We start from the raw sequence: 26,286 nt of genomic DNA, 5'->3' as shown, positions 1-26,286 counted from the left end.
AATTATGACAAATCATAATTGTAAATTATATCCCAGTACTACTTATTGATGATCATTTAAACTATTCTTTGTGTGCATAAGGAAACTAAATCCATATTCTTTACAGTATGTAGGCTGAACAATTTAAAACTCTAATCCACACTGGCATTGCTGAATAACTTCATGACAGTGAGTTTTATATCGCTCTGCTTAACAGCCTGTATTTATAATAGATTATAAAGGTACTCCTAATGCATTACAATACATAAATATGCACATCACTTTATCCATTATTTATTTCAAGTCTTCTTTCAAATCTTCTGATTTCCCAAATTTTTAAATCTTTACATAATTTTCTTAAGAGATGAACATTATCATATGACTTCTTTTTCATTAAAGACATGTATGATTTTTCAATAGGTGTGCTGATAATGTGCTCATAACATGGAAGCATTTGTGGGCCAATCCTTAATTTAACATAATAGAATTTTTGTTTGTATACTTTGGCTGTATGTTAGCAATTACTTAATAACCATCCTGCATGACCATATTCTGTAATTATTTAAATATTCTTCATTACTAACTATTAAGTAGTAGGAGTTTATTAATGCAAAGTAATGGTGAATGTGTGTTTCCAATTCAATTATGTGACACATAACACTTTTAAGTGGTCTTAGTCTGTATTAAGTAAAGAAACACATTTTTATATTCTTTAAAACTTTAAAACTTATCCAGCATATGTTTTACGCAGTGGATGCCTTTCCGGCCGCAACCCATCACTGGGAAATGATATATATATTTCAAGATTTTACCAAATTACCTGGTAAAATTTAGACCAAATTTACCAATTAGGTCTGAACAATATATTGTTTAGGCATCAAAAATCGCAATTTATGTATCTGCAATAGTCACATCATAGTATTAGATTATTTATTTTAAAAAATTAAAGATAAAGATATTAAATATATAATTTTTAAAAGTTATTTATACAATAAATACTGTTAGACTGCCCTGCGTGCCATACAGCACTATTTATTCATTTAATTTTGATTGTAATTTATTATAATTTATGCAGATACACTACTTAGAAAGAAATTCATCCCAGTCAATCTGAATTAAGAAAATCTTTCCAAACAGGGCTATTAAAATCATCTGGTAATGTTATATTCATTTTGCAGTATATATCGCAGCAAAACAAAATAATTGCAGATTTTCAATATGCCAGATTTTTCCAATATTGTGCAGCCCTAACCTGAATGCACTAAAATATTTTAACCATTGTTATGATAATTTATCAGATTATACAAAACATTAAAAAGTTGTTTATAAAGGATTGTGCATGCATTATAAATGCATTAAAGGGGACCTATTATGCAAAAATCACTTTTATAATGAGTTGTGTGGCAACAGTGTGTGGAATTTGCCAGCATCTAATGTTAAAAATTTATTACTTTATTTTTTTTCTATAAATCACACTTCATGAAAACAGTATGAAGAAACACTTTAATTGTCATTATCCCTTTGTACATGTCATCTAAGGGGAAATCCCTGCCCATTTGTGGCAATCTCTCTCTCATTAGCATAAACTGCAATAAGAGATCACAATCTCACTTGAATTTAAAGCGACAGTCACCAAAATAGCACAATTTGGATGAAAACGAGCAGTTTTAAAGAGTTATAAAAACATTACTTGAGAAGTATTTTAGGCTGAAACTTTACATACGCACTTTAGGGACACTAGAGACTTATTTTACATATTCTTAAAAGGGGCATAATATGGGTCCCACTTCACTGCAAGTGTTATTTATCGTCGGCAGCTAGCTCCCTGCAACTCTCACATGGTCGCCCACTGAAGCTAAGCAGGGCTACGCCTGGTCAGTACCTGGATGGGAGACCACAAGGAAAAGCTAGGTTGCTGCCGTAAGTGGTGTTAGTGAGGCTCAACCTGCGGTCAATGTGGGTCCTAATACCCCAGTTTAGTGAATGGGGACTCTATAACTGCTCAGTGAGCGAAATCTTTCGGATGAGACTCTCTGTGGCCGTTAAAAATCCCAGGATGTCCTTCGAAAAAGAGTAGGGGTTTAACCCTAGCATCCTGGCTAAATTTATCCACTGGCATCTGTCCACCATGGCCTCCTAGCCATCCCCATATCATAATTGGCTTCATCACACGGTCTCCTCTCCACCAATCAGTTGGTGTGTGGTCTGGCGCAATATGGCTGCAGTTGCATCATCCAGGTGGATGCTGCACACTGGTGGATGAGGAGATTCCCCTAATGTGTAAAGCGCTTTGAGTGTTTAGAAAAGTGCTATATAAAATGTAAGGAATTATTGTCATTGTTATTATTATTATTTAAAACTATTTAAATAGACAAAAGGGAAAAGCACAACAATACTAGAACAATCCAAATCTGACAAACTGTAATCTCTGAAGCAGTCACTGCAAATCTACTCTGTTCTACGCAACTGTTTGAGTACAGTACAACATGAGCTCACTGACTGTCAATGTACAAGGTTATGGACTCCTGCTATAATCAATGAAGCTGTTAAACACAGGCTGCAACACGAAACATTATTCTTAAGAGCCTCCCCAAAGTGTTTCACATCAAATAAGTTCCCATCACTCGAGAACATAGTCATTTAATTAATAATGAATGTGCCTGAAGTCTTTTCAGTGATCAGTCTTCATAGGTCTTTATAGATTAGCTTATGCATCCCTACTGTATGACATGTTCAAATCCAGCAGAAAATGATACTATTACCTGGAGGTTATGCCTCTCTAGTCTCATCTCCAATATGTTATTTTGCTCTTCCAAGCGCTGGCGTTCTGCTTCCAACTCCTCAATCTTTTGTCTGAAAACACACACACAAATATGTTCATGTAATTCTAGAATAAAACATGATGTATGTTTTTTTTACGTACATTTGCTTTCAAGGAAGAAAAGAGAAACATGGCCATCATAACATTTATACAATCACCGGCCACTTTATTAGGTACACCTTACTAGTATCGGGTTGGGACCCCTTTGCCTTTAGAGCTGCCTTAATCCTTTGCGCCATAGATTCAACAACGTACTGGAATTATTCCTTAGAGATTTTGACATTTTCACATCCATATTGACATGACAGCATCACGCAGTTGCTGCAGATTTGACAGCTGCACATCCATGATGCGAATCTCCTGTTCCACCACATCCCCAAAGGTGCTCTATTGGATTGAGCTCTGGTGATTCTGGAGGCCATTTGAGTACAGTGAACACATTGTCATGTGCTGCTGTAACCCACCTGCCTCAAGGTTGGACGTGTTGTGCAATCAGAGATGCTCTTCTGCATACCTTGGTTGTGACCTTTCTTACCCATTTTGGTGCTCAGTTTGAACAGCAGCAGATCGTTTTGACCATGTCTACATGCGTTGAGTTGCTGCCATGTGATTGGCTCATCAGAAATTTGCGTTAACGAACAGTTGGACAGGTGTACCTAATAAAGTGGCCGGTGAGTGTACATTCACCAGAAAAAAGCAAAAGGAGTCAACACAACAGTTTCTGATGGTAGTGATTCACTATGATAGAATCATTTCTCTAAATAGATAACTGGGATTAAAATGTATAATTTTTTATGTTACATCACGCTATTTTGAGAATATTACAGAGTACATAAATGTATTTTATTACGTCAGAATTTTGTGCAGTTTATTTAATTATATTTTTAGACATTATTTAATTATATTTTATTTATTTAATTATTTAAAAAACAAACAAGGTGTGGCATTAAAATGCAAATGAATGATTAAGACATTCTAAGAGACTATGGAACATTTATTTTTCTGTTAATATTACTCATTGATTTTGCTGTAAATTATAAGAATATTTAAAAAACTAATTAGCATTCATTTCTGGTTTTAGACATTGGGTGGAACCTTTCCAAATATGTACATCCTCTATAATTTCTCAAAAAGTAATCTGAACAACATTCAGGTTGGTTTAGTATTGATTTTGAGAATAACCACGTAAGGTCTTGGGCTAGTATTCAGTACAACAAATATTCAATTAAGGTGTAAACAGCTTAGTGAAATGGTTCCAGGAGTGATTAAATGAAATTCTATAGAGAATAATTACAGGATCAAAAAGCAAAAAAAAAAAAAAAAAGAAAAAAGAGAAAGTGGGCACTGAATAAAAGCTCACTTTTCAAGCAAGGCCACAAAAGCTAATGTAGTATAATCACATTTCCATAGTAATTAGCCAATGCAACAGGCCATGAAGAAACCACAGACTTCAGCTTTCCTCAGTCTGAAACCCTGTTCACAGCACCAGAGACTTACAGTGACATGCATATTTCAATGAGAGCTGGTGGTTTTCGTTGACATGAGCAGAAAATGTTAGTTATGATCTACAAAAGCATTTTCTGGCAAAGAATCAAAGAGTCAAATTAGCTTTTTTAAGACTTTAGGGGCTGAAAAATGAATCATCTTTTTACTCAATGTTACAAATAAAGAATGAACTGACAATTCAATCTAGGTTTAGCCATTTTGTCCTGTTTCTGGAGTCAGTATAGTAATATGCTGTTGGAAATGCATAAGTTGTGATATGAACAATAAAATAATAAAAATAATTTTATGCATATTAGAGCATTTTATTCCAGTAAAATATTCAGAAATGTTTTAACGTAAGCATCTATCTATTATCTAAGTGTAAAGATGTCTCATAAGTAAAGTTAAATAAATAAATTTTTAAAAGGTGCAGCGTAATGCTGGGTTCAAGTCAAACCCCAAATTCGGGAGAGAATACAAAGTCATTTAAAAAAAAAAATTGGCACACAAAAGTGTTCTTGAAGTTTCGCATAATTACCGCTAAACCAGAGAATTCACATGTAAGGTTCTGACCTTGTTTTTGGTTCCTCTTCTGAACTTTAAAACTTTCTGGAGCATTGCTGTCTATGGAGGATGGGGGAGCTCTCAGATTTCATTTACAGTGTATTTACAGAACTTATTAAGCTGAATTTAATACCTTTTACTACCTTTTTTTTAATACCTTCGAGAAAAAAATTTATACCAGCATGAGTGGCAACTGTGGTGGCGTAAATAAAATATCTTTCCAAATGGAATAACATTTACATTTACATTACATATACATTTCAGTAAAGCAGAGGGATTAATCAAGATGTCACAATGGGCCTTTGTCCATAGTTTTTAATCAATGTCATATATGTCATCAATGTCAATAGTCGCTCTTCCAATCGATTCTGTGTGTCAGGGCTCTTTGTAGCACCGGTGCTCCCAACTTCAAATATTTAGGAGCACCAGAAAAAATGTAGGAGCACCACTGCAAATAGTATATTAAGGGATTTATTGTATTTAAGAACAACATCAATTAGGATTAACAAAAATTTGGGGCAGTAGTTGTTTTTCTCATTCCACAAAGGAAAACCGAACTTCCGATGTGGGCAAACAAAGCATAAACAAAGTAGCATTTACTACCATTACCACAATAATTGTCACTTGCTATGGCGGAATTCGCTCCTACAAATATGTCTGATAATCTAATAATCCATGTTGTTTGCAAATATTTGAGAAATGTAGGGAAATTACAGCCTCTTTGTGACCCTTCTTGGCTTGAATTGTTTACTACCTCACACTCTCACTCTGATTAAAAACAGTCACAAAAACAAAACAGTCACAAACATGAAGAAGGGCTAGTGAATTTGAACATTACACAAGCGTTAAGTATCTTTGGCAACCCTGATTACAGTTTTGATCTTCATATTTCAAACTTTGACTAAGCAAGCTTAAACAAGCTTCCATAATGATCAGATCAATGATAAACGTTCCAACAGAAACATACATGAAGTTTAATTTCTTCCATCTCTGTTACCTGAGAGAGCCGATTTCCTCTGCTGTCGCTGAGCTGCTTCTCTCGGCATTAGACACCTGCTGCTCTTTCAGAGCCTCAAGTTCAGCAGCCACCTGAGCAAGAGATGAAAAACATAATGAATAACAAAACCATCAGTACTGTATGTCAAAAAACAGCCACTGACTGTAAATCTGAGCAAATGAAACACCTGCAGCCTTGGTGCAATGTAATACCCCTCTAATATCTCGACTTCTCGCCTTATGTGGTTTTTTTCATTTCTTGCATGCATTACGGTGCAAATTTTAATCAATTATTTAGGATCGAAGCGCTAGCTGGGATAAGCGCATAAATGCCAAAAGGAAGTTCCCATGGTGATGGATGTGACTTACCATCAGAGCTTGTAATTTGAAGGAGCCTGCCTCCTCCTGGGCTTTGGACAGTTGAGTCTATCAGAGTGAAACAGATTATTCCCATAAAAACACAAAGTAAGATAGTAAAGCATAAAGTCCTTGATTACAAAAGTCACAATCGCTCTCAAGTCGTACAGTTGTCTGGATACCCGACGTAGGCCAGCATAAGCAGAGGTTTGGAATTTTTATAAGACCAGCACACTGTTTTTATAATGTAATAACGCAAGATTAATTCAACAACTAATTTTCTGACATGAAATTAACAACAAATCTATTTACAAAATAGATTAAAACATCCTTACTGTTTAGCATAAAATGTTTGTTGGCTTTACATCAAACTGTAATATCTTCCTATTATACATTAGCAAATGTCTACATCAGCAAAAAAGTAATTTAGAAGACAAGGAAAGAAAAAACAAAAATCAAAGAACACAATAAAATTGCTGGAATATAATTGTTTTTATTTTGTTTCCTGATGTTAATGTGAACTATACTGAAAGTATTCCACAAAAAAAGAAAAGAAAAAAATATATAATAAGGTTTCATAATTAGTGTTAATGTTTTTACTAACAAGAACTAATTATGAACAATACTTGTACAGCATTTATTAATCACAGTTCAGTATTTACTAATGCATTACCACCACCCAAATTCATGTTTGTTATCAGTAGTTAATGCACAATGAACAAATAGACTCACCGGCCCCTTTATTAGGTACACCTTACTAGTACCGGGTTGGACCCACCTTTGCCTTTAAAACTGCCTTAATCCTTTATGGCATAGATTCAACAAGGTACTGGAAATATTCCTTTGAGATTTTGGTCCATATTGACATGATAACATCACACAGTTGTTGCCGATTTGTCGGCTGCACATCCATGATGTGAATCATCCCGTTCCACCACATCCCAAAGGTGCTCTATTGGAATCTGGTGACTGTGGAGGCCATTTGAGTACAGTGAACTCACTGTCATGTTCAAGAAATCAGTCTGAGATGATTCACGCTTTATGACATGGAGCGTTATCCTGCTGGAAATAGCCATCAGAAGATAGTTAGACTATGGTCATAAAGGGATGGACATGATCAACAATACTCAGGTAGGCTGTGGCGTTGACATGATGCTCGATTGGTACTAATTGGCCCAAAGTGTGCCAAAAATATCCCCTACACCATTATTCCACCACCAGCCTAAACTATTGATGGCAGGATGGAACCATGCCAAACTCTGACCCTACCATCCGAATGTCGTAGCAGAAATAAAGACTCATCAGACCAGGCAACGTTTTTCTAATCTTCTATTGTCCAATTTTGGTGAACCTGTGCGAATTGTAGCCTCAGTTTCCAGTTCTTAGCTGACAGGAGTGGCACCCGATGTGGTATTCTCCTGCTGTAGCCCCTCTGCCTCAAGGTTGGACGTGTTTGTGCATTCAGAGATGCTTATCTGCATACCTCGGTTGTAACGAGTGGCTATTTGAGTTACTGTTGCTTTTCTATCAGCTGGAACCAGTCTGGCCATTCTCCTCTGACCTCTGGCTTCAACAAAGCATTTGCGCCCACAGAACTGCTGTTCAATGGATGTTTTCTCTTTTACAGACCATTCTCTGTAAACCCTAAAGATGGTTGTGCATGAAAATCCCAGTAGATCAGCAGTTTCTAAATTTGAACTGCACCAGATTGTCTTGACCATGTCTACATGCCTAAATGCATTAAGCTGCTGCCATGTGATTGGCTGATTAGAAATTTGCGTTAACGAGCAGTTGGACAGGTGTACCTAATAAAGTGGCCGGTTCATATTTTGTTCATGTTAGTAAATGCATTAACTACCATTAACCAATACAAACTTATTTTAAAGTGTTATCATGTATATTAATACACCTCCATTTATGTGTGTTTGTATGTACAGTATTTGTGTGCACGTATACATATTAAATCATTTCTAAAATGTCACAGTGTAAATCATATTTTAACCAAATCTTGAAGCAAGTGAAAATTTACACCTGTAATATTTAACAATACTTATAATTACTTTGTTCATTGTTTGCCAAATTGTTTTGCATTAAATGAACAGTATTTATAGGCCTGATATTAATATTAACATGTACTTAAATTATTTAAAACCGAAATCCAGAGCGAAAAGGGCTCATTTGCATTCTTAATATGAAGAAATGTATAATTATCATTAAAACTCAACAAGTTAATTATCACCCATGAGAGGAAAAAAACACTAAATTTAGGCCAGCAGCAAAACCTCCATTAAATAAGCAGCAGAAACCCGTAAAATTCCATTCATAAAAAGGTTGATTTGAGGTTTGTACCATATTGGCATTTCAACGCCATTATGATACAGCTTAAGAAAAGAAATCAGATTTTTAATGAGAATAAAATGCACAGTTACATAAATGTATATGATTATCATTCACACAAATATCTGAAGCGAATAAAATCACACTTAGAGGCTTAATATTTTCTTTCTTTAAAAAAAACAAATAGAGCCATTTCAAAAATTGTTATTCAGTAATTCACAGTTTATTGAAATCTGCCCACTGGACGGCCTAGTAACAAAATAGGATGTGACATAGAACACCATAAACACTTAATACTGGCTTTCTGTAGAATTTTTGAAGATAATACATAATACAATACTTAAATATGGTAAATTACTATTAGGTAAAGTAATTTTTACTATTAGGTAAAGAATATTTTAAAAATAAGAGGACACACAATATGCCAATATGTTCTCCTGTTTACAATCAGTTACTTTTTATTAAATTATATAGCAATAATAGTCTTCTCATGGGTGATGCGGAAAGTCATGAACGACATGTTTGTATCTGGTTTTGAAAAATCAAACCCTGGCCGGAATACTTTAACTAAAAGAAATATGCTTAGCCTTTAGGAAAACGTCCATGCAAAGTAATACATTTATAAAAAGAGAACCAATTCAGTGGGTTACTATAAGCATCTAGTTGTCATCCTAGATCAAAAAAAGTGGAGAAAAAAATGGACTGAAGTTCTTTTCAGAAAGGGACTGACACATTACTCTGTTAGACTTTAATAGTTGTTTACTTAGTATAATCATTGTTAGCTGTTTTTTTTCTTTTGTAGTTGTTACTTTCTCTTATTTTATGTTATAATAATTAATTCAATTTTTTATTACATTTTAATATCTAATTTACTCAAGCATCAATTCTGGACATCATTGTTATTAATTATTTTCACCATCAACTATTGTGACTATGTTTATGTAACATCAATAAGAATAATGCTTTGACATGATTTTTGACAATTATACCTTGTATGGTTGGGTAGGGGGTTGTTTATTGTATTTTTTCATTATTATTGTTATTATTTTTCCTTTGATAATTGTTAAAAAAAAAGTCTTGTTACTCTTTGTATTCTTACATTCTATATAAAGTTGTGTATATTTTACATAAACATAATTATTAGAAAAAATAAAGGATGACAATTTTGTGTATGAATCTGCTAAAAAATCCTATTACAATCAAATGAAGGAGTTATTGAAGCCTAATGCTCATGCGTGTGCATCTGTGGTTAACATTCTTGTTAAATGTGCATGTAAGAAATGCCAATGTTGAGTAACCCAATCAAAAATCATTTCCAACGAAACAAATGAAGTGCTTCTATATAATAAATAAATAATCATTTACTTTTTAATTTAATTTAAAAACACATCATGTGTTGCATTAGAATCTATACAAAGTTTGACATTTTAACCATTCCCCATAACTTTTTGAGTTTGATTAAGCTTAAGGGTTAAATACCTCCCAAACACTAGAAACTGGAAATCTTTTTGTTGCTGTACATAAAAAAACGGTACCGGTTACTTGTTACTCTACCTTTTCCAGTGCAAATGTAGAACCGTAAATAAGATATCTTTTCTTGAGAAGCAAATTGGCTCATAGAAACCTTGTATACAGTGAAACCAATCAAGATTAAGTTTGTTTATTATTAAAGCCAGCACATTTTTGTTAATAGGTTCAAGAAAATAACTTAATTCAAAGGCATTTGTTCTTGTTTTGAGCATAAAACATTTAATTTGCATGAATTTCTCAAACAAGGCTTTGCATCTAAAGTCTGAAGTAACCTGTTTTATGGACATTATAATATTTGTGTTAAAAATTAGGGTAACGATTTAGTTTAGGTCACAATTCACAGTATAAACAAAACAATAACTAACACTACTAGTTTAATAAACTACTAATTAACTGCTTATTAACAGTTAGTAATGTAGAAGTTGGGGTTAGGTTTTGGGTAGTATTAGGGATGCAGAATATGTTCATACTTTATAATTACTAACGAACAGTTAATATCTTAATAATAGGCAGGTAATAAGTCAGTAGGTAAATTTGTAGGTGATTTGTGATCTAGATTTAATACCAAAATACCAAAGGTGTTGACTTTAAGCAATGCATCCAACACATGCCATAAAAGTTTCTGCTACCATCCTTTGGTCATAAGACTCTAAACCTAGCAAAACTGCGATATATTTGACTAAAACAATATAAGTTATAAGTAAAACGTGCAAATGAACTGTGTCAGTGTTTTAAAAATACTGACCAAAACACCCCATTTGAAAAAAAAAGGTTCTAGTGTGAATTATGGGTAATGTAGTCCTCACCTCCATCTCAACATTATGAGCCTGGACTTTCTGCAGCATGTCCTCTGCCTCCTTGACCCGGAGTGTGAGCTGAGGAGAGTATTCACTTGTGGCCAGCTCGCTGTCGTACGACTCTAATATGGCCCTCATTCCATCCCGCTCCTGACCCACATACAAAAAAGCACAAGTTTCAATTCCAGAACTCAATTCAGGCCAAGCTGGGTCAAAGCAATACAAAAGACGCCATGCATAAAGCTATCTGTGTGGAAGTAAAACTGTCTGAGACACTTGCAGAAACACAAACAGACAGACGGTGTTGATCTTTGCAGGGTGAGCAGGCAAAAAAAACACCATTTCCAACTGAAAGAATCAGCTCAATGTCTTAATGAAAATTTAATTACAACAGCTTGATTGCGTTTCGCTTATTACTGAACTTATTTCACACGCCTTAGCGGTCAACCCAATCGATGTACTACATTTTTAATTGGCAGGTATCGGTTGTAATGTCATTGTATCACTCTAAATACGGCAGAAGAAACCCAAGAAATATTAGAGGAGAATTAATGGGGTGAACGAGCTCCCTTCTGAGTCGGGAGTCATCTGTGCAAATATCTCATTTTAGAGTCGATTAAACTGAAATTAAATCTAGTCTAGTCTCTAAAGCCTGAAACCAGCAGGATCAATAAAACATTGCGATTCATTATCCGCAGTGTGAACTGAGAATACAAAACTGCAAACACAAGCTATGGGGAACACGTGGACATATGTGCACTCAGGCGAGAAAGGTTGTTAAGGTTAATGTTGAATACCAAGAGAGCTAACAATTGTTTAAAGGAAGAGTTAATGATGCATTTGTAGAGCTTTAGTTAAGCAAGTTCGTCTGAAGTAACAATCGATGTGACTGAAGACAAATCAGACAAGCAGATATAGCAGAGAATTTTACCAAAATGACAATTATTTTCATAAATGCAAAAGAAAATACACATTTTTTTGGCACTTTGGCATCGAGTTTTATAGGACATAAGGCTGGGAGAAAAAAAATATCATGATATAATGTTTGATATCATTCGGTATTGACAATTATTGAGTATTTTTTAACAATCCATTAGAACCAGTACATTTTTATTTAACCACTTTATTTTATTTACCAACATTACCAAGGCAAATAGTTTTAATAGTCAAAAGCAACCAAAACAAAAACCAAACAAATGTATATTCACTCTTATGTCTTATAATAAACAAAATGTAAAAAAAACAACAACTCAAACTTGATAAATAAAATGTTACAAACAGCGTGCAATGGCACCGCAAACATTTAAGATAAATCAACATCTGTAAGATCTCAATAATAATAATACATTAAAACTCAAACTTTGTAAACAAAACAATTTAGTTATCAAATCTGAGCTTTCAATTAAAGGAACCAACCAACCATCATTATTCAAATACACATTACAACATTACAAATTGTGAACAAGAAGGACTTGGTTGTGAGAAAAGTTGGTTAACTGCCAGAGTACATGTCTACTACATTACCCCTATTTTAACGGAGACCAGCTAGCGAAATGCTATGCAGGTAAACCTCACTTCTTTGACCTTAAAAGATGCTCTAGCAACAGATGCTAGAGGCCATATTCTTTAGCCTCCTTGTTAGAGCAACCTACTGCCACACAAAGAATCGCCGGTTCGATACCAGCTCAGACCGGTGGGTTACACTACACTTTCAAATGGGGTGCTAGTAACAGAGATGCAAAAAATAAATAAATAAATAAATAGATAAATTTAAAAAAAAAATTTTAAAAGGAAACCAAAAAGCCACTCTAGTGACCTGATACACCCTTTTTAGGAAAAAGAAAATGAAAAAGCACTGCAGCACTGTTATGACAGAAATGTGTATATTCCATACAAAGTGTGAAGCAGATTCGTTAGTTCTAGCGCTCGTGTCATTCTGAAAAGATGAGATGTTTTCAACTAGTTGTGCCTGGAAAGTTCAGGCGTGCACTATTTGCATGCACATGCACAAGTCGAGCACTTCCATTGAAAATAAAAAACATGGCCACTAAGCTTATTGGCGCACGTTCAGCTAGCCACATTTTAATAAAACTATAGCATTTTATATCAAACAAATTTTTTTATGACATTGACAATGGTATACAGTCAATAAATAACGATACTGTTTTATCGCTCAGCCCTAATAGGACATACAGTGGGTGACACTTCAAAATGACCATTAATGCCATGTGTGGAGCCATGACAGTATTAAGGAATTAAGAATGTGTTTTTAGGTGTAAGAGCAGTTTGAGACTATGCCACCAGGGTGCACAAAGGGACGGAATGTGAATGGACAGAAATATACAATGCCAGTTAATATCCTGCCACTTGTAAATGAAGATGAAATAATGAAAAAGCATTATAAGTCCTTCATTTATCATGAAAAACTTGTTAACAAGCTTTATTATCATTGTAAACTTAAGTGCAATGAGGATTCATTTTGGAAATTAAAACTAAAGAAACAAAAGACAACTAAAATGAAAGTACAAACATACATATTTACAACAAATAAATGAAGCAGTGATTTAGCCTAAATATAGAGAGATGTACAGTGTTTGTTATTTTAGCATTTCATAAATGTAATGCATGGACATTTTAAGTTTTTACACTTTCCATTACATCCATTGGCAATCTTCATTATATTCCCATTAACGTAATAAGATCTTTTAAAAATACTACACAGTAAAAACTCTAATAAAACACACGTACAATTAAAAAGTTAAATCATAATATAATGTAAACAAAACATTTCAATGTAATCATGTTTAAGCACTTTAAACTGTAAAACTGTATTGTGTTGTTTCAGAATTAACTGTCATCTTTAAAGCACACTAAATTTCCATAGCCAATATTATAGCCTGTTTTCCCTTCCTCTGGTAATATTCATTATATATTCATTAATGTAACAATATTTAGTAAATACAGAACAGTAAAAACTGCAATAAACACACAATTAAAACTTGAAATCATAAAAGAATGTAAACAAAACTTCAGCGTAGTAATGTTTATGTACTTTGTAAATAATCATTAACTTTACTGATAATCATTCATTAATCTAAAACTTAAACTAATCATGTTTCAAGGGATTCATCCAGTGGTTTATCATGCACGTAAACTAGTTGTAAACCCTGGTTAAGAAACCTGACAAACTTTTAAATCATAAAGTTTCCTTTGCAACTCTGCACTACTTTTTAAAAGGACAAAGAGGTGTCCGTTTTATTACCTGAAGTCATGAAAACAGTTTTTTTTTTTTTTTAATATGAGTTATCCCTCCTAAGGGGTTCAACACACCGACACATATCAGTATATTCACACACATATGCGTACTTCAGGTCTTCAAAAGCTATTTTTCTGCTTCCATTGTAATGAAATTCACTCATGCTGTTATCTTAAACTCACCTCATTCGTCCCACAGATAGCAAACTCTCATTTAGGGCTCTATTATTTTGGCACTGGCCTCAGAGTTCCTATGCCGGAGAGGGAATCTATGTGGGTGAGTGAGTGAGGAAACGAATCTGTGCCGCACTGCAGTTTTTTTTTTCCACTCCTATGGATCTTCATTTAATGGAGAACTCGGGTCAATGCTACAATAAAACCTTTTTATCGTGGCTTTTAATCATAGCTGGAAAACTGTTCATCTAAAATGCTTTGAAGACAGCTGAGGCATTTTTCCTGGTTCTGCAGCAGGGAAAGTGCTAAAAGCTGTCAATAATGGCTAGTGACAAACAGCCTCATTTTTTTTCTGCATACTTATTCTATGAAAATGTGTGTGTGTAAACAGCCTTCATTTATTTTTATCTATGGCACCAGTCAAAAGTTTGGAAACTACTCATTATTTTTGTATATTTTCAGCTTATTCTAGCATTAACAATAATCAAGCAAAAGAATTAATAAACAAATGATACACATACTGCCTGAATTATTTTTATGATCTTAAAGTAGCCATACAGCATGTTAATAAAAAGCTTTTTTTTGTTTATTACAAGCGCTACAATTAGGCCTGCAAAACATATTGAACAAATGCCATAATAGTATATGCATTATCCATATCTCAGAGAAGTGTAATAAATTGTATGTGTCGAAGATTTGTTTGCTGCATAGGTTGTTTATCCAAATCTGACCAATCAGATGGGGTCTTTACTCCCTTTATCCCCACCTCTCCAGTTTGTGCTGTTAGCTGAACCTAAAGCTGAAAATAACTAATAAATCCCAGGAGACAAGAGAGAAAAAATGACAACAGCCCATAAGAATCAGAATTTCTTTCGAGGTTTTCAGCCACTCATGGTGTTTTTAAAGTCTAAATGTTTTGACCTTGACATGTTTTTTTATTTATTTATTTAATTAGCTCAGAAAAATATCTATTACCCGTTTCATTTTAGTATGATCATTATGTACATTCTTTTAGTTATATCATAAGAAACATCATATCAACACTCAACAACAATATTGCATATTTTTCCTGTATTGCGCAGCCCAAACTAAACCAATAGGTAAACATGTTCAATAAGCACTTTTTAACATATACCCAGTTTAGTGCAGATTACTGATTGATATGAAACCCCTCCTTCATAAAAGCCCAGAATTCTTCAATTGACCCTTCGCTAAGTCACACCCGAAAACTGCCACACACGCTTAGCAACCTTAGCTACGCGCGGGGGGTCTGTCAAGCTTTCGAGCAAGGTAAGCAAGCCAAAGCGTTGTGTATATGGATTGTGCAAATCTGCTACCCGGTATCTTAAAAGTTTGGACGAGGTGGTGGAATTTTTTCCCCTTTCCAAAACCTAAAACCCAAGCGGAGAAATGCCAGCGTGGATCAAGCTGTGTGAGGGGCTGTAAAAGCGGCACAATCCAGTCATATTTCCATCTGTTTCAGCTACGAATATTTGGATTGCATATTAACAGAACGAAGCAGAGACATGATCACAAACTGAGCACTTGCGATCACTATACTTCACCCGCAGCGTTTTTTCAGTAATTTATAACCCTCATGTCCATGTCAGAGCTACAATTCACCAATGTTTTCGCCTGTCTTTTGGAGATTTAGTCATTGGTGACGGTGTTATAGCGGGTTATTGTCTGCTTTTATATGTTAGGGGTCAATGATGCTAATATTTGGCACAAATCCATCAATTTCGCCTTTCTGGCATTTTCTTTCTATGAATGAATTATGTGGAAGCACTGTCCATGCGTGTTCTCTCGTCGGTTAGTTATGCAACATTTCACTTATTATTCAGTTATATACTCATATTTGCATAATACGCATATATTATTTTTTGGCAAAAAAAAAAAAAAGAAAAAAAAAGAAATCACGTTTAAATTTGCTTTTATTTGATTATTTTTAAACTTCACCTCTCCTGCTGTACATGAACTAAGCTGTTGAATGGTCAGCGTATGAGGCGGCTAGGTTTTAGCTTCAATTTTGATTAAACTATTTTCTAATTGGTTGCGTATTATGCCGTGAATATAACCCTGTAATGCATACTGCAGTCCTTTTTTGTCTGGCTTTCTGAAATATCTCACCCGTTTGCCAAAAATGACTAATTATATCCCTGGCAATGTCTGACACCGGCGCATACATACTGTAATAGACGTGCCAGGCACGAAAGCTTGACAGGCATAACAACAGTAACTAAGGAGGGTGGGGCTTAGCGAAGGGTCAGTTGGCTAGTTGACTCAATGCGTTCTGATTGGTCAAACATCTCAAACATTTCCATCTTAAACACAATGTAATTCTCCTGAACATAATTGAGTCTTAGCTTTCCAAGCATTAGAGCTGCATGATATTGGAAAAATCTGACATTGCGATATTGTGACTAATGCGGATACACACATTGTGATACATATTGATGCTCAAACACATGACGTCTATGTTGAAGGTGGTTTAGTTAAAAATCACCATCTATAACAAGCCTTTTGTTCCTGTAATATCAAAAAACATTGAATGCCAAATGAGCAAGATGCCATAACATTGCTATGGTTACCAAAATACCAGGAGTAAGTTTATTTTGTACAATCTGACTATTTTCTGTGGCCAATGAAATCTCAAATCTTTCTTTGGGCAGAGGTAACATTTAAGCAGGTCTGAGGTGGTCTTCTCTTGCCTTTTGTGGGACGCCATTAGCTTTGTAGCATATATTGTATATGCACAAGCACAATACACAAAAAGGGAACACTGTTTATCAACAAATCATTTCTTCTATCTGTTTTGATCTAGTTTATTAAATGCAGTATGTTGTTGTTTCCTTTATTATTATTTGTTTCAAAATGGAAGTGACCTGGAGTTTGTAGATTGATGACAATACTCTCTGCTTTGCATACAACTCCTGAGAAGTGAACTGATACATAGAAGAAAGCTGACAGGCAGGTGTTACACTGCTTTAACCCTTTCTTAAATCAGTAAATGGAGTACAATCAATGAATTAAAATGAAAACTAACCATAATATGGCCCCTTTATATAAAAAAAAAAAAAAAAAAAAGTTGTCCAACGTTGTATGGAGCATAGTCTACCACCAACGTAATTAACAACTGAACAAGATGGATATATACAAGGAGCGTGCTTGCTTATCTTTACTCTTAATAAGCGGTTCTGACAGCCCTAATTTTCCATGTATGTGTAGACCAGGTTGCAGACTACAAGGCTGAAGGTGACGATACTCTGAGCGTCTCCAGTGTAGACATCATTACACTCAAACACTGACCTCATTAAAACATATACCACCCATTTAGGAAATATGATTAGAGTTTATTGAAGGCTTTGGTTAATTACTAATTAAGCAAGCTGTTGACAAACAAATAACAAAGAGTATTATTCGCAAGCCCAATGAGTTTCTGCTCCAGTAATTTATCTACAACTCATCCCAACCTTTGGAGAAAACTTCAGGTGAGGAAGAAGGACATGAACTAGATTTCTACAAGAGTTACAGCTAAGGGATAATAGGTCAAATCAGACTTTTCATGACTCTTTCACTTGCTTTAAAGCAATAGTTTATCAAAAATGACAAGTGTCATCATTAACTCACCTTCATCGTTTTAATTCATGTTTGAAACAAATGAATATACCGTATTTCTCTCATTTTACTGAAAATCTACATTAACTTTACAACAATAACTTTGACATTTCAAAAAGTTCACAAAGGAAACCCACTTGAATTAAGCAGTTTGATGCACATCTTTAGAACAGACATAGTGGCTGGAAGATGAGACTTATTTCAGTATGTTGATGTACTTTCAACTGAAACTGAATATCGAGTTGGAGGCAAGGCTTTCTGTTAAACATAATTTCCTCATAGCAAACTAATGGTAAGAAGGGCGTGGTTATGGATATTGATATACAGTTGCGATGGAAACCCTCAGGTTGATGTTAACGGAAGGATTGCCTATAGAAGCAAATGGTTAGACTTTGATTGAAGATTACAAAAACAATTTACTTCTTTTTTTCAGTGGATTAATATGCACAGATTAATTATTTGCCTGAAGAATAACAACGTGAGATCGCAATTATGAATTTTATTTCTATATTATAGGTGGGCATAGATTCATTTTTTAAATCTAGATTAATCTCACTGTAATCTGGGAATTAATCTAGATTAAAATGGCTCATTTGAATTCTGCCGAATGCATTCAGAATATGTGTGCTACCCAAATAATGACTAAAAGTAAGTCTTTGAGAACGGGTTTCTCAAGCCAGGTGGCGCATTAGACCAGGGGCTCATCTCCTGTTTTCAAAATGCATCACACACTGCTTGAGAAACTGTTCTACTATGATAATTGGTGATGAAAATAAATTAATGTTCAATAAGATGTACTTGAGTTACTAACTGTTTATTCAGTTAAACACTAATTTTGAACTGTAGGCCTACATAAGCTCAAAACAGCGATTTTTGATTACCTTCATCTGACTAAAGTCATCACTGAACTAAACAGAAATGGAATTAGCCCAAGACATGTGGAGTATGGATATATTAGTTGCATTATTGAAGGAAACACCGCAATCAAACAATGACCTTCATGTAGGACTTTTCGCCATATTTTCCCTACAAGAAAATCAGTCAGTAAAGGACCGCACACACGCACACTGCAAAATGCAGTTTTTTTCTTTCCATTCGGTGTGCGTTATTAAATTCCATACCACTCTCACCAGTCCTTACTCCTTATTTGCATCTAATACTCCAGTTTGTCACGGGGCATAAATGAAATGTTCATGAGTGAAAAAAAACTGCCGAAGTGCAGTTAAAGTCACCCAAAATTACAAGAAACTCTTACATGAAAGCATTTCACGTAAACATCTTCATTATATTATTGTCAATTAAGGCAAATAACTAGATTACAGATGTCCAAGTAAGCATAGTCAGTAGTGTCTTCGAAGTAAGTGAAAGATCCAGGAGGGCATCCTGCTGATTTGATACAGAAGGGAACTTTTTTGTCAGACGGCTCACCGGTTTACTTTCAAAGCACCCGGTTCATTTCATTCATATATGTATATACTCAAATGCATAAACTCTACAGGTGCCTTATAGTTAGATGTGGAGCTAACATTAATCCGATTCCCTCTAGTGAACTGCATCCATGTTAGCACGTCACGCATGAGAATAGATTAACGGCGATATTTTTTTTAATCGCCCGATAAGAGTCTTGCGTTAAAGCAGCACGTTAAAGCCGATAACGGCCCACCACTAATATAAATGCAGTGAAATCTCAGGTATCCTACAATATCTCATTGGTAAATATTTTTTTCTATTCAGAAAAATAACTGTCCTCTCAACAAAAATAAATTGCGCAAGTGATTTACATGTTAAGTCAATGCACGTTTGCCAAGCTTACCGTGCGAATATCTAAACTTTGGCAGACATTTGCGCCATGTTAACCAATCGGGAGCTTGCCCTTGTAGGGGTGTGATTATGACACATTGCCTGTTGTTGGTGTCCCGAGGGGAAATCCTCCTTCAGGGTACAGTTTCTGGAGAAGTTGATGAACTCTGGGTACACCTGGGTGCACCTCTGAAAATTTCTAGTGGACTCAAACATGACGCCAAATGAATCTATGCCATTTATCAGCCTTCCAAAAGCACATAAAGCACAGCTACTCTCTCAATAAAATCCATCTTAGCCATTTAGCAACAAAACTGGGGTCACCAGGCAGACAGAAGCTCCACCTATGATGCGAATCCATGTCTATTGTGAAGCGAATTTCACGAGCAAATGAAGTGCGTAAACTCAAAATGCCAACACATCTAATTACGCCTGATTTATTTGTACAAGCCACATCTAGTATGAAAACCCCATAATAGCTAATAGCTGACTAGCAAAACTGTAAATGACTTAATAAAAGCATAAATTGAACACTTTGTTATTTAACCAGAGCAAAAAAAGTTACTTCGTCTATTTTAAATAAAGTAAAATAAAGCCATTTACTACTGTAGAGGAAGTTTAAACCAGTTAGTTTTGACAAGTGTAACAATGTGGTAACCAATACGTTTTTGCATACCTTGGTGAGCAGTAAGACTCTCTTCTGCAGGCGACGGACCAGTGAGTCCTGGTTCTCTCGTTTCTTCTGTTCTTCTTGAGCCTTTGCGCGCAGCTGAGCAATCTCGGTCAGGAGCTCAGAGCGGGCCTTTTCCACAGAGCGAACACTGAAAGAGACAGATAGAAAAAGCCAGAACATTAAGATGGAGCAGCTCTGGGGAGAACACAAAGAACTGCATCCTCTATATCCTGGAAGGTCATTTCCTTATAACATAAAAGCTCCCTTCTCAGCGTTCACAGTAGAGTATACGGTCTTTGTTGCTGGGCCATTCTGGGAAATGGTGCACAATGTTTGAAAGACAGTGAGCCATAAACAATTCTTTGAAAGAGACCTGAATAAAGCCCTGGGGACGGTAAATGAATGTGTATGTCTGATGGTGATTAATTTATACAATATCTTTCTAAATGGGCACTAACTAGTCTGAATGCACACACTTCAGTTTGGTTCTCATTTGAAACAAGAATTGCCAGGACTACAATAATTCTCATATTAAGGACCTTGATGTCAGCATAAAAAGACCATACATTTATTCTGTTTACCTTTTTTAAACGTCTGTTTCTGGTTTATAAAATTGCAAGTTATTATAAAAATGTTATAGCTCAATCAATGTTTAGTAGTGTTTTGTATAAGCATATTGCTGATATTTTCCTCTAAAATAGATTTCCAAGGCATTCTCTGCTTATACAAAGGACATCATTCATTTCAAACGCTTATATTACCAATCAAATGCAATCATTTTCAACAAATCTTTCCACTACAGAAGCTGAAATTACAATAGATGTATTAAAATCTGGTAAATCTGTATTAAAATCTGGTCCTCCACTATCCTATCCCAATAAAAGGTGAAAACCCCCTAAAAACTAATTATATTAAAAATAAAAATAAATCAACTGTAAATTTATGAATTTAGTGCATTTCTTCAGCGCTTTTGTGCAGCTGAAAACACAAGCTCTCTTCCAAAAAATGCTCAGATGTGAGTGTGAGGACTTAACAGATTCCCAGTGCCTCGCTATGATACTGCTATTCTTAAAAAAAATAAAAAATAAAAAAAAAACATGCTGCTTCCATTGACAACAACTGAAAAAAAAAAACACCTGGCTTGGAATTAAAAAAAAGCTTTGATGAATCATTGCTCCTTCAAAAATTTATTTTGATATTCAATTTAAAAAATTTAAAAATAATAAACAACAGCACCAACAGCAGCAGCAAATGTCTTTCACTCGCTCCTTCAAAAACGACAAGCAAACAAAAATCAATTCCACAAAAGTGTTATAGTCAAGCCATGTCAGAAAAGAAACCTCAAACTTAAATCTTCCTCCATGCAGTCAACAACAGACATACAGAACCAAGACTAGGCATGTTATTATAAGGAACTTTTTGTCATGCGATACATTGTCACAGAAATTGTTGTGATACGTGATATTATTGTCATTTTAAGATGCTTTATGCTTATTATATAACAGCATAATTATGCAAATAGCCCTAAACACTTTAAAATTTGTATAATTCTTATGGTTATTTAGATTCTATAATTTGATGTTAAAAAGGTAAATATCCTATTATATACACTTTTAAATGTCCTATTAGGTAAATGTCCAATTATAAACTGTCACTGGTGAAGTATGTAAACATCATTGCAAAATGGCTTTACCCTATTTGTGAATTTGCAAATATATTGCAATGGCAAAAATTGAGGTAATCTCCAAGTATTGCACGATAAGTTGAATGTTACGAACCCCCTTTTTTTAATCCACAAGGCAACGCAATATAAAGAAGACACGTGAATCCAGTTCCCTCTAAACTAGTAAATTTATTACAACAAAACTTTTGTCATAACCAAGCAAAAATTAATAAAGAATCCAAACTCACATTCTCCAACAAATTTCAAACACTAACCTAAGCCTAGCAAACCTAACAAATAACAAAGCAAACTAAAGTAAGACTTAAACAAAAAAAAAAAAAATGCACGAAATTATAGTAAAATAGATAAACAGGGTATATGCAGGATTCCTTAGGGTAATTTCAATACCTTAAGACTTTTTGAAGACCTTCTCACAATATTTTAAGACCTCATTGCTATTTTAAGTTCTAATCAGTATCAAACCTTTAACTTAATAAACAGTTGTTAATAAAAAGCTGTAGTTAAATCAATGGAGCACAACCATGCAACAGAACTCAGATAAACTCGGAAGAAACAAAGCTTGAAAAAATAAATCACAAGGTTGTTTTCAGCCACAGGCTTCAGCCACCGTTTAACTGCGTCATTCTCCAACTTGGAGTACGCAAACTTACATTTTCCATTTTGCCGTCTGTTTCAATATATGTGGAGAGTGTCACATGACCTTCCCGCGATTGTTGCAAATTACGTGACATCACCCAGACGGAGGAGCCTGGCTGGACACATTCTGGCCTGAACCAAATTGCATGAATCTAGCACGCCGTTTCTAATATGAGGAGGAAAAGAAATTTATTTATGCTTTTTTGGAGTCAAACACTTTTGACAACCCTTGAACAAAATTTAAGACCTTGTAAAAACGTGATTAAGACTTTTTAATAACTTTTAAGGGCCATAATTTTTTCTCATAATTGATTTATCAACTTTTAATACTTTTTAAGACCCCACGGACAACCTGATGAAGCTTGATGGCTGGCAGTGAAGTCTCCTCTCCCTCCACTCAACGTCGGTCCATATTTTTAGCCAATTTACAGAAGTACAACTCACCGCAGGTGCGCAAAGGCGGACCTACCAGACTCCAGGAAACAAACAGCGAGTGACGTCATGACACACACGCACAAGCAGGCTACAACCGTAACACCACCATAGATGACTTCTAGAGGTCTCCATAACTCTGGACCAGTCCGTATCCTGAGCAGACGCTGTGGCAGTCATGGAGGAGTGAACAGCATGAGACTGATTCCTGAAAGACCCCAGTGACAGCCGAGTCTCCGCATTGATTCTGTGGGCAAGCCTGTACACCCGCCAGTGACCTACTCACACCTGCAGCTTCTCCACAATGGACGTCCAGTGTTCTCCAGCCTCGCTGCCTAGACTGCAGCTCTGCACAAGAAGCTTGGCCAGAGGACAAATGGTCATGCCCAATTGAGCCTGGATTCTCTCTAGGTTTTCACTTTTGTCAATTGGTGAAGTTTGTTCCTCGCCACTGGCTCGCTTGGTTTGGGACTTGTGGAGCTGCACATTGATGGATTTGCTCTTCAGTGTTTGGACTTTCAGCAGTGAAAATTAACTGAACTGAACTTTAACTCTTACACAGTTTCAATTTCAATAGTACTTCTATGTTAAGCTGCTTTGACTCAATCTACACTGTAAAAGCACTTGAGAAATAAAGATGAATTGAATGGATGGATGGATGATTTTTTACCGAAATGAACAGAACTTGTTTTGCAGGATCTCCATTTTTTTTAATGGAAAGCAGTTCCATATTTCCTATCCATACTGCTGTTTTTCAAGAATGCAAGGGCAACCAAGATCAATTCAACAATATCCATCAAACTAAAATGCCAAACCACATTTTGATACAGGTATTTTACACCATTACCTTTTTAGAATCACTTCATCTTCATTATCAACATACAAGATACTCAACAAAAGGCCAGTACATATACAGCGAGTCGCATAACCAATGTCTGTCGTCACGGTTTAAACAGAAATGGACATCAAAACAGTAAGTAAAATGGCAGCACATATTTACATAAGAGGAAGCGGTTTATTTACGTGTGCATGTGCCTTCTGAAGATAAAAGAAGGATGTTTTGATACAGATAGACCCTGACTGCGATAGCACTTTTCCACTTGACCTTGCAGAGTGAGAGGAATTACCCACAGCAAGAGTTCAATTCCATCAAATGCGCTGGAAAAGTGTGTGTGAGGCTTTGTGTCTGCTGGATTAAAGAGAGAGAAAGTGCTAAGACTGTACGGCTGGATGTAATTGTGCTTTCTGGAGGTAGTTGACAAGGGAAATTTGTTTGTAGGAGGAGGGCGGGTGAGTTTGTGTGGGCCAGCATTTGCAAGAGCGAGTCAAAATGTGTGTGTGTCCTCATAGCTAAATTGATTAACTCCTCTCATCTCTTCCAGATGCTAACTATCCAGCCCAATTTGAGCTGTAATGAAAATCAGCATGGCCTGCCGTGGAGGGTCAATAAGACAATAATGCACAATCTAATCACAAAACCATACTCGTCTTCTATCAATATGACCCCGGTACATACTGAGGCTTATTATGCAAATTGCCTCTATTCGTTAGCGAATAGGGTAATTGATTTAGCTGGCCCAGTTTCTCAACACAGAAGGACTAGTTTAATGGAGCGATTCGACCAAGTGAACCTTGTGAATGCACGCCAACACACATAACACGCATGTATGCAAAGCATCTATAAGCACTCATGTTATAATACAAAGAGGGTGATTTTACGGTCCATCGCTTTATTCCATTACAGAAATAACTCACACAAGAGCAGCCATTGAACTTCTGTTTAAAGGTTAGAAGAATCTTAAACAAACACCCTGAAAAGAGAAAGCAATGCAGTGTTAATAAGGAGGACAAGGTTTCCTCTAGGATTTTTATTAGTTGATTTTTATTATATTTTTATAAAGTGGAAAATAATGCTTTTTATTATTTTTTTTTATTAGATTTTTATTATTTTTTTTGCAAGAGTTTTTCTTTAAAACAAGCAAAAGTATCCACCAGTGAAGTAATATAAACTTGCTTTAGCTTTTAAATGTAGATATTTGGACTAGAAACAAGACAAAAATTCAAAGTAAGAAAACTTTTTTGCATAAATCATATAAATTCTGAATAAATACCGTGATTAAATTCAGACTGAACATTGTGATATCGATGCTGAAGCGACATATTGTGCAGGCCATCTATCTATCTATCTATCTATCTATCTAATATATATATATATATATATATATATATATATATATATATATATATATATATATATATGCTAGTGTGCTCCAAAACAGTGACAAAATGTGCATTTAGAAGATATAAAATCTGATATAAACATCCAAGGCTTAGTTTGTCAATTACATCTAAATGATCAACAACTTCTTTCAAGTCACCTCATGCTTCAGTTTCTCATCAAATCTTGACTAATCAAAAGCTCTGTAGTATGTGAAATGCCCGGCCACTTTAAGACATTTCTCATTTGCATTTCACTTGATGCACTTGAGCTCAACCACTCTTCCTGTCAGAGCCAGTAACTACGGTAGGCTGTAACAATAGTAACAGACTAACTAAACTGCTTCAAACTCTCTGAATGCATGTATGAGGAGCCAGACTGGACAAAAGTGAAGCGAAAGCGAAAAACCTATTAACCCTGGTTTACATGAATCAGTCGATCAAAAAAAAGGAAAAAAAAAAATTTGTTGCCAATACCATCGATTAAGCATCACCACTGAGGCACCTTAAGCAATTATTGTGTGAAGCCAAAATGTTATAGGACATTGATTCAAGCCTACTTCAACTACTGTCTGCAATTATCAAGAACCAAAGATTCACAAAAAGCATTATTTTCCACCCAAAGTGAGTTGCTTGGCAAAAAAGCCAACATCTGCTCAAAACAATAAAATGTAAGCTACTTAAAGGGATAGTTTACCCAAAAAAGAAAAATTACTCTATTTACTCCACTTAAAGTGTTTCCAAACCTTTATGAGTTTCTTTCGTCCGTTAAATACAAAAATATTTTGAAGAAAGCTGGAAACCTGTAACCAGTGTGTTACGTGCAGCGGTGTTGCTTTGTTGTTCCCTCCTCCCCTTTCTGTTTTTATTTGCTCTCTGCTATCCTTCTAAAATCTAGGTGTTACAATTGGCTCACGGAGTTTTCACGTGT

The 26,286-nt window shown here is 35.2% G+C and overlaps 1 protein-coding gene across 1 annotated transcript in view; it reads right to left on the bottom strand.

Annotated features, from left to right (window-relative positions):
- The window catches only part of mad1l1 (mitotic arrest deficient 1 like 1), a 114,277-nt gene that overhangs the window by 61,021 nt on the left and 26,970 nt on the right, over positions 1-26,286 (bottom strand). The window contains exons 11-15 of the mRNA XM_056462275.1: positions 20,390-20,534; positions 10,876-11,016; positions 6,215-6,271; positions 5,847-5,938; positions 2,742-2,832 (exon numbers count right to left, since the gene is read on the bottom strand). Of these exons, the coding sequence (XP_056318250.1) occupies positions 2,742-2,832; positions 5,847-5,938; positions 6,215-6,271; positions 10,876-11,016; positions 20,390-20,534 (526 nt within the window). The remainder of the gene's footprint in view (positions 1-2,741; positions 2,833-5,846; positions 5,939-6,214; positions 6,272-10,875; positions 11,017-20,389; positions 20,535-26,286) is intronic.

The sequence above is a fragment of the Danio aesculapii genome, chromosome 1 (genome assembly GCF_903798145.1).
Source record: "Danio aesculapii chromosome 1, fDanAes4.1, whole genome shotgun sequence".
Classification (NCBI taxonomy): Eukaryota; Metazoa; Chordata; class Actinopteri; order Cypriniformes; family Danionidae; genus Danio; species Danio aesculapii.
Note: the sequence above shows the minus strand (reverse complement) of the source record. Positions and strands in the feature narration are given on the sequence as shown.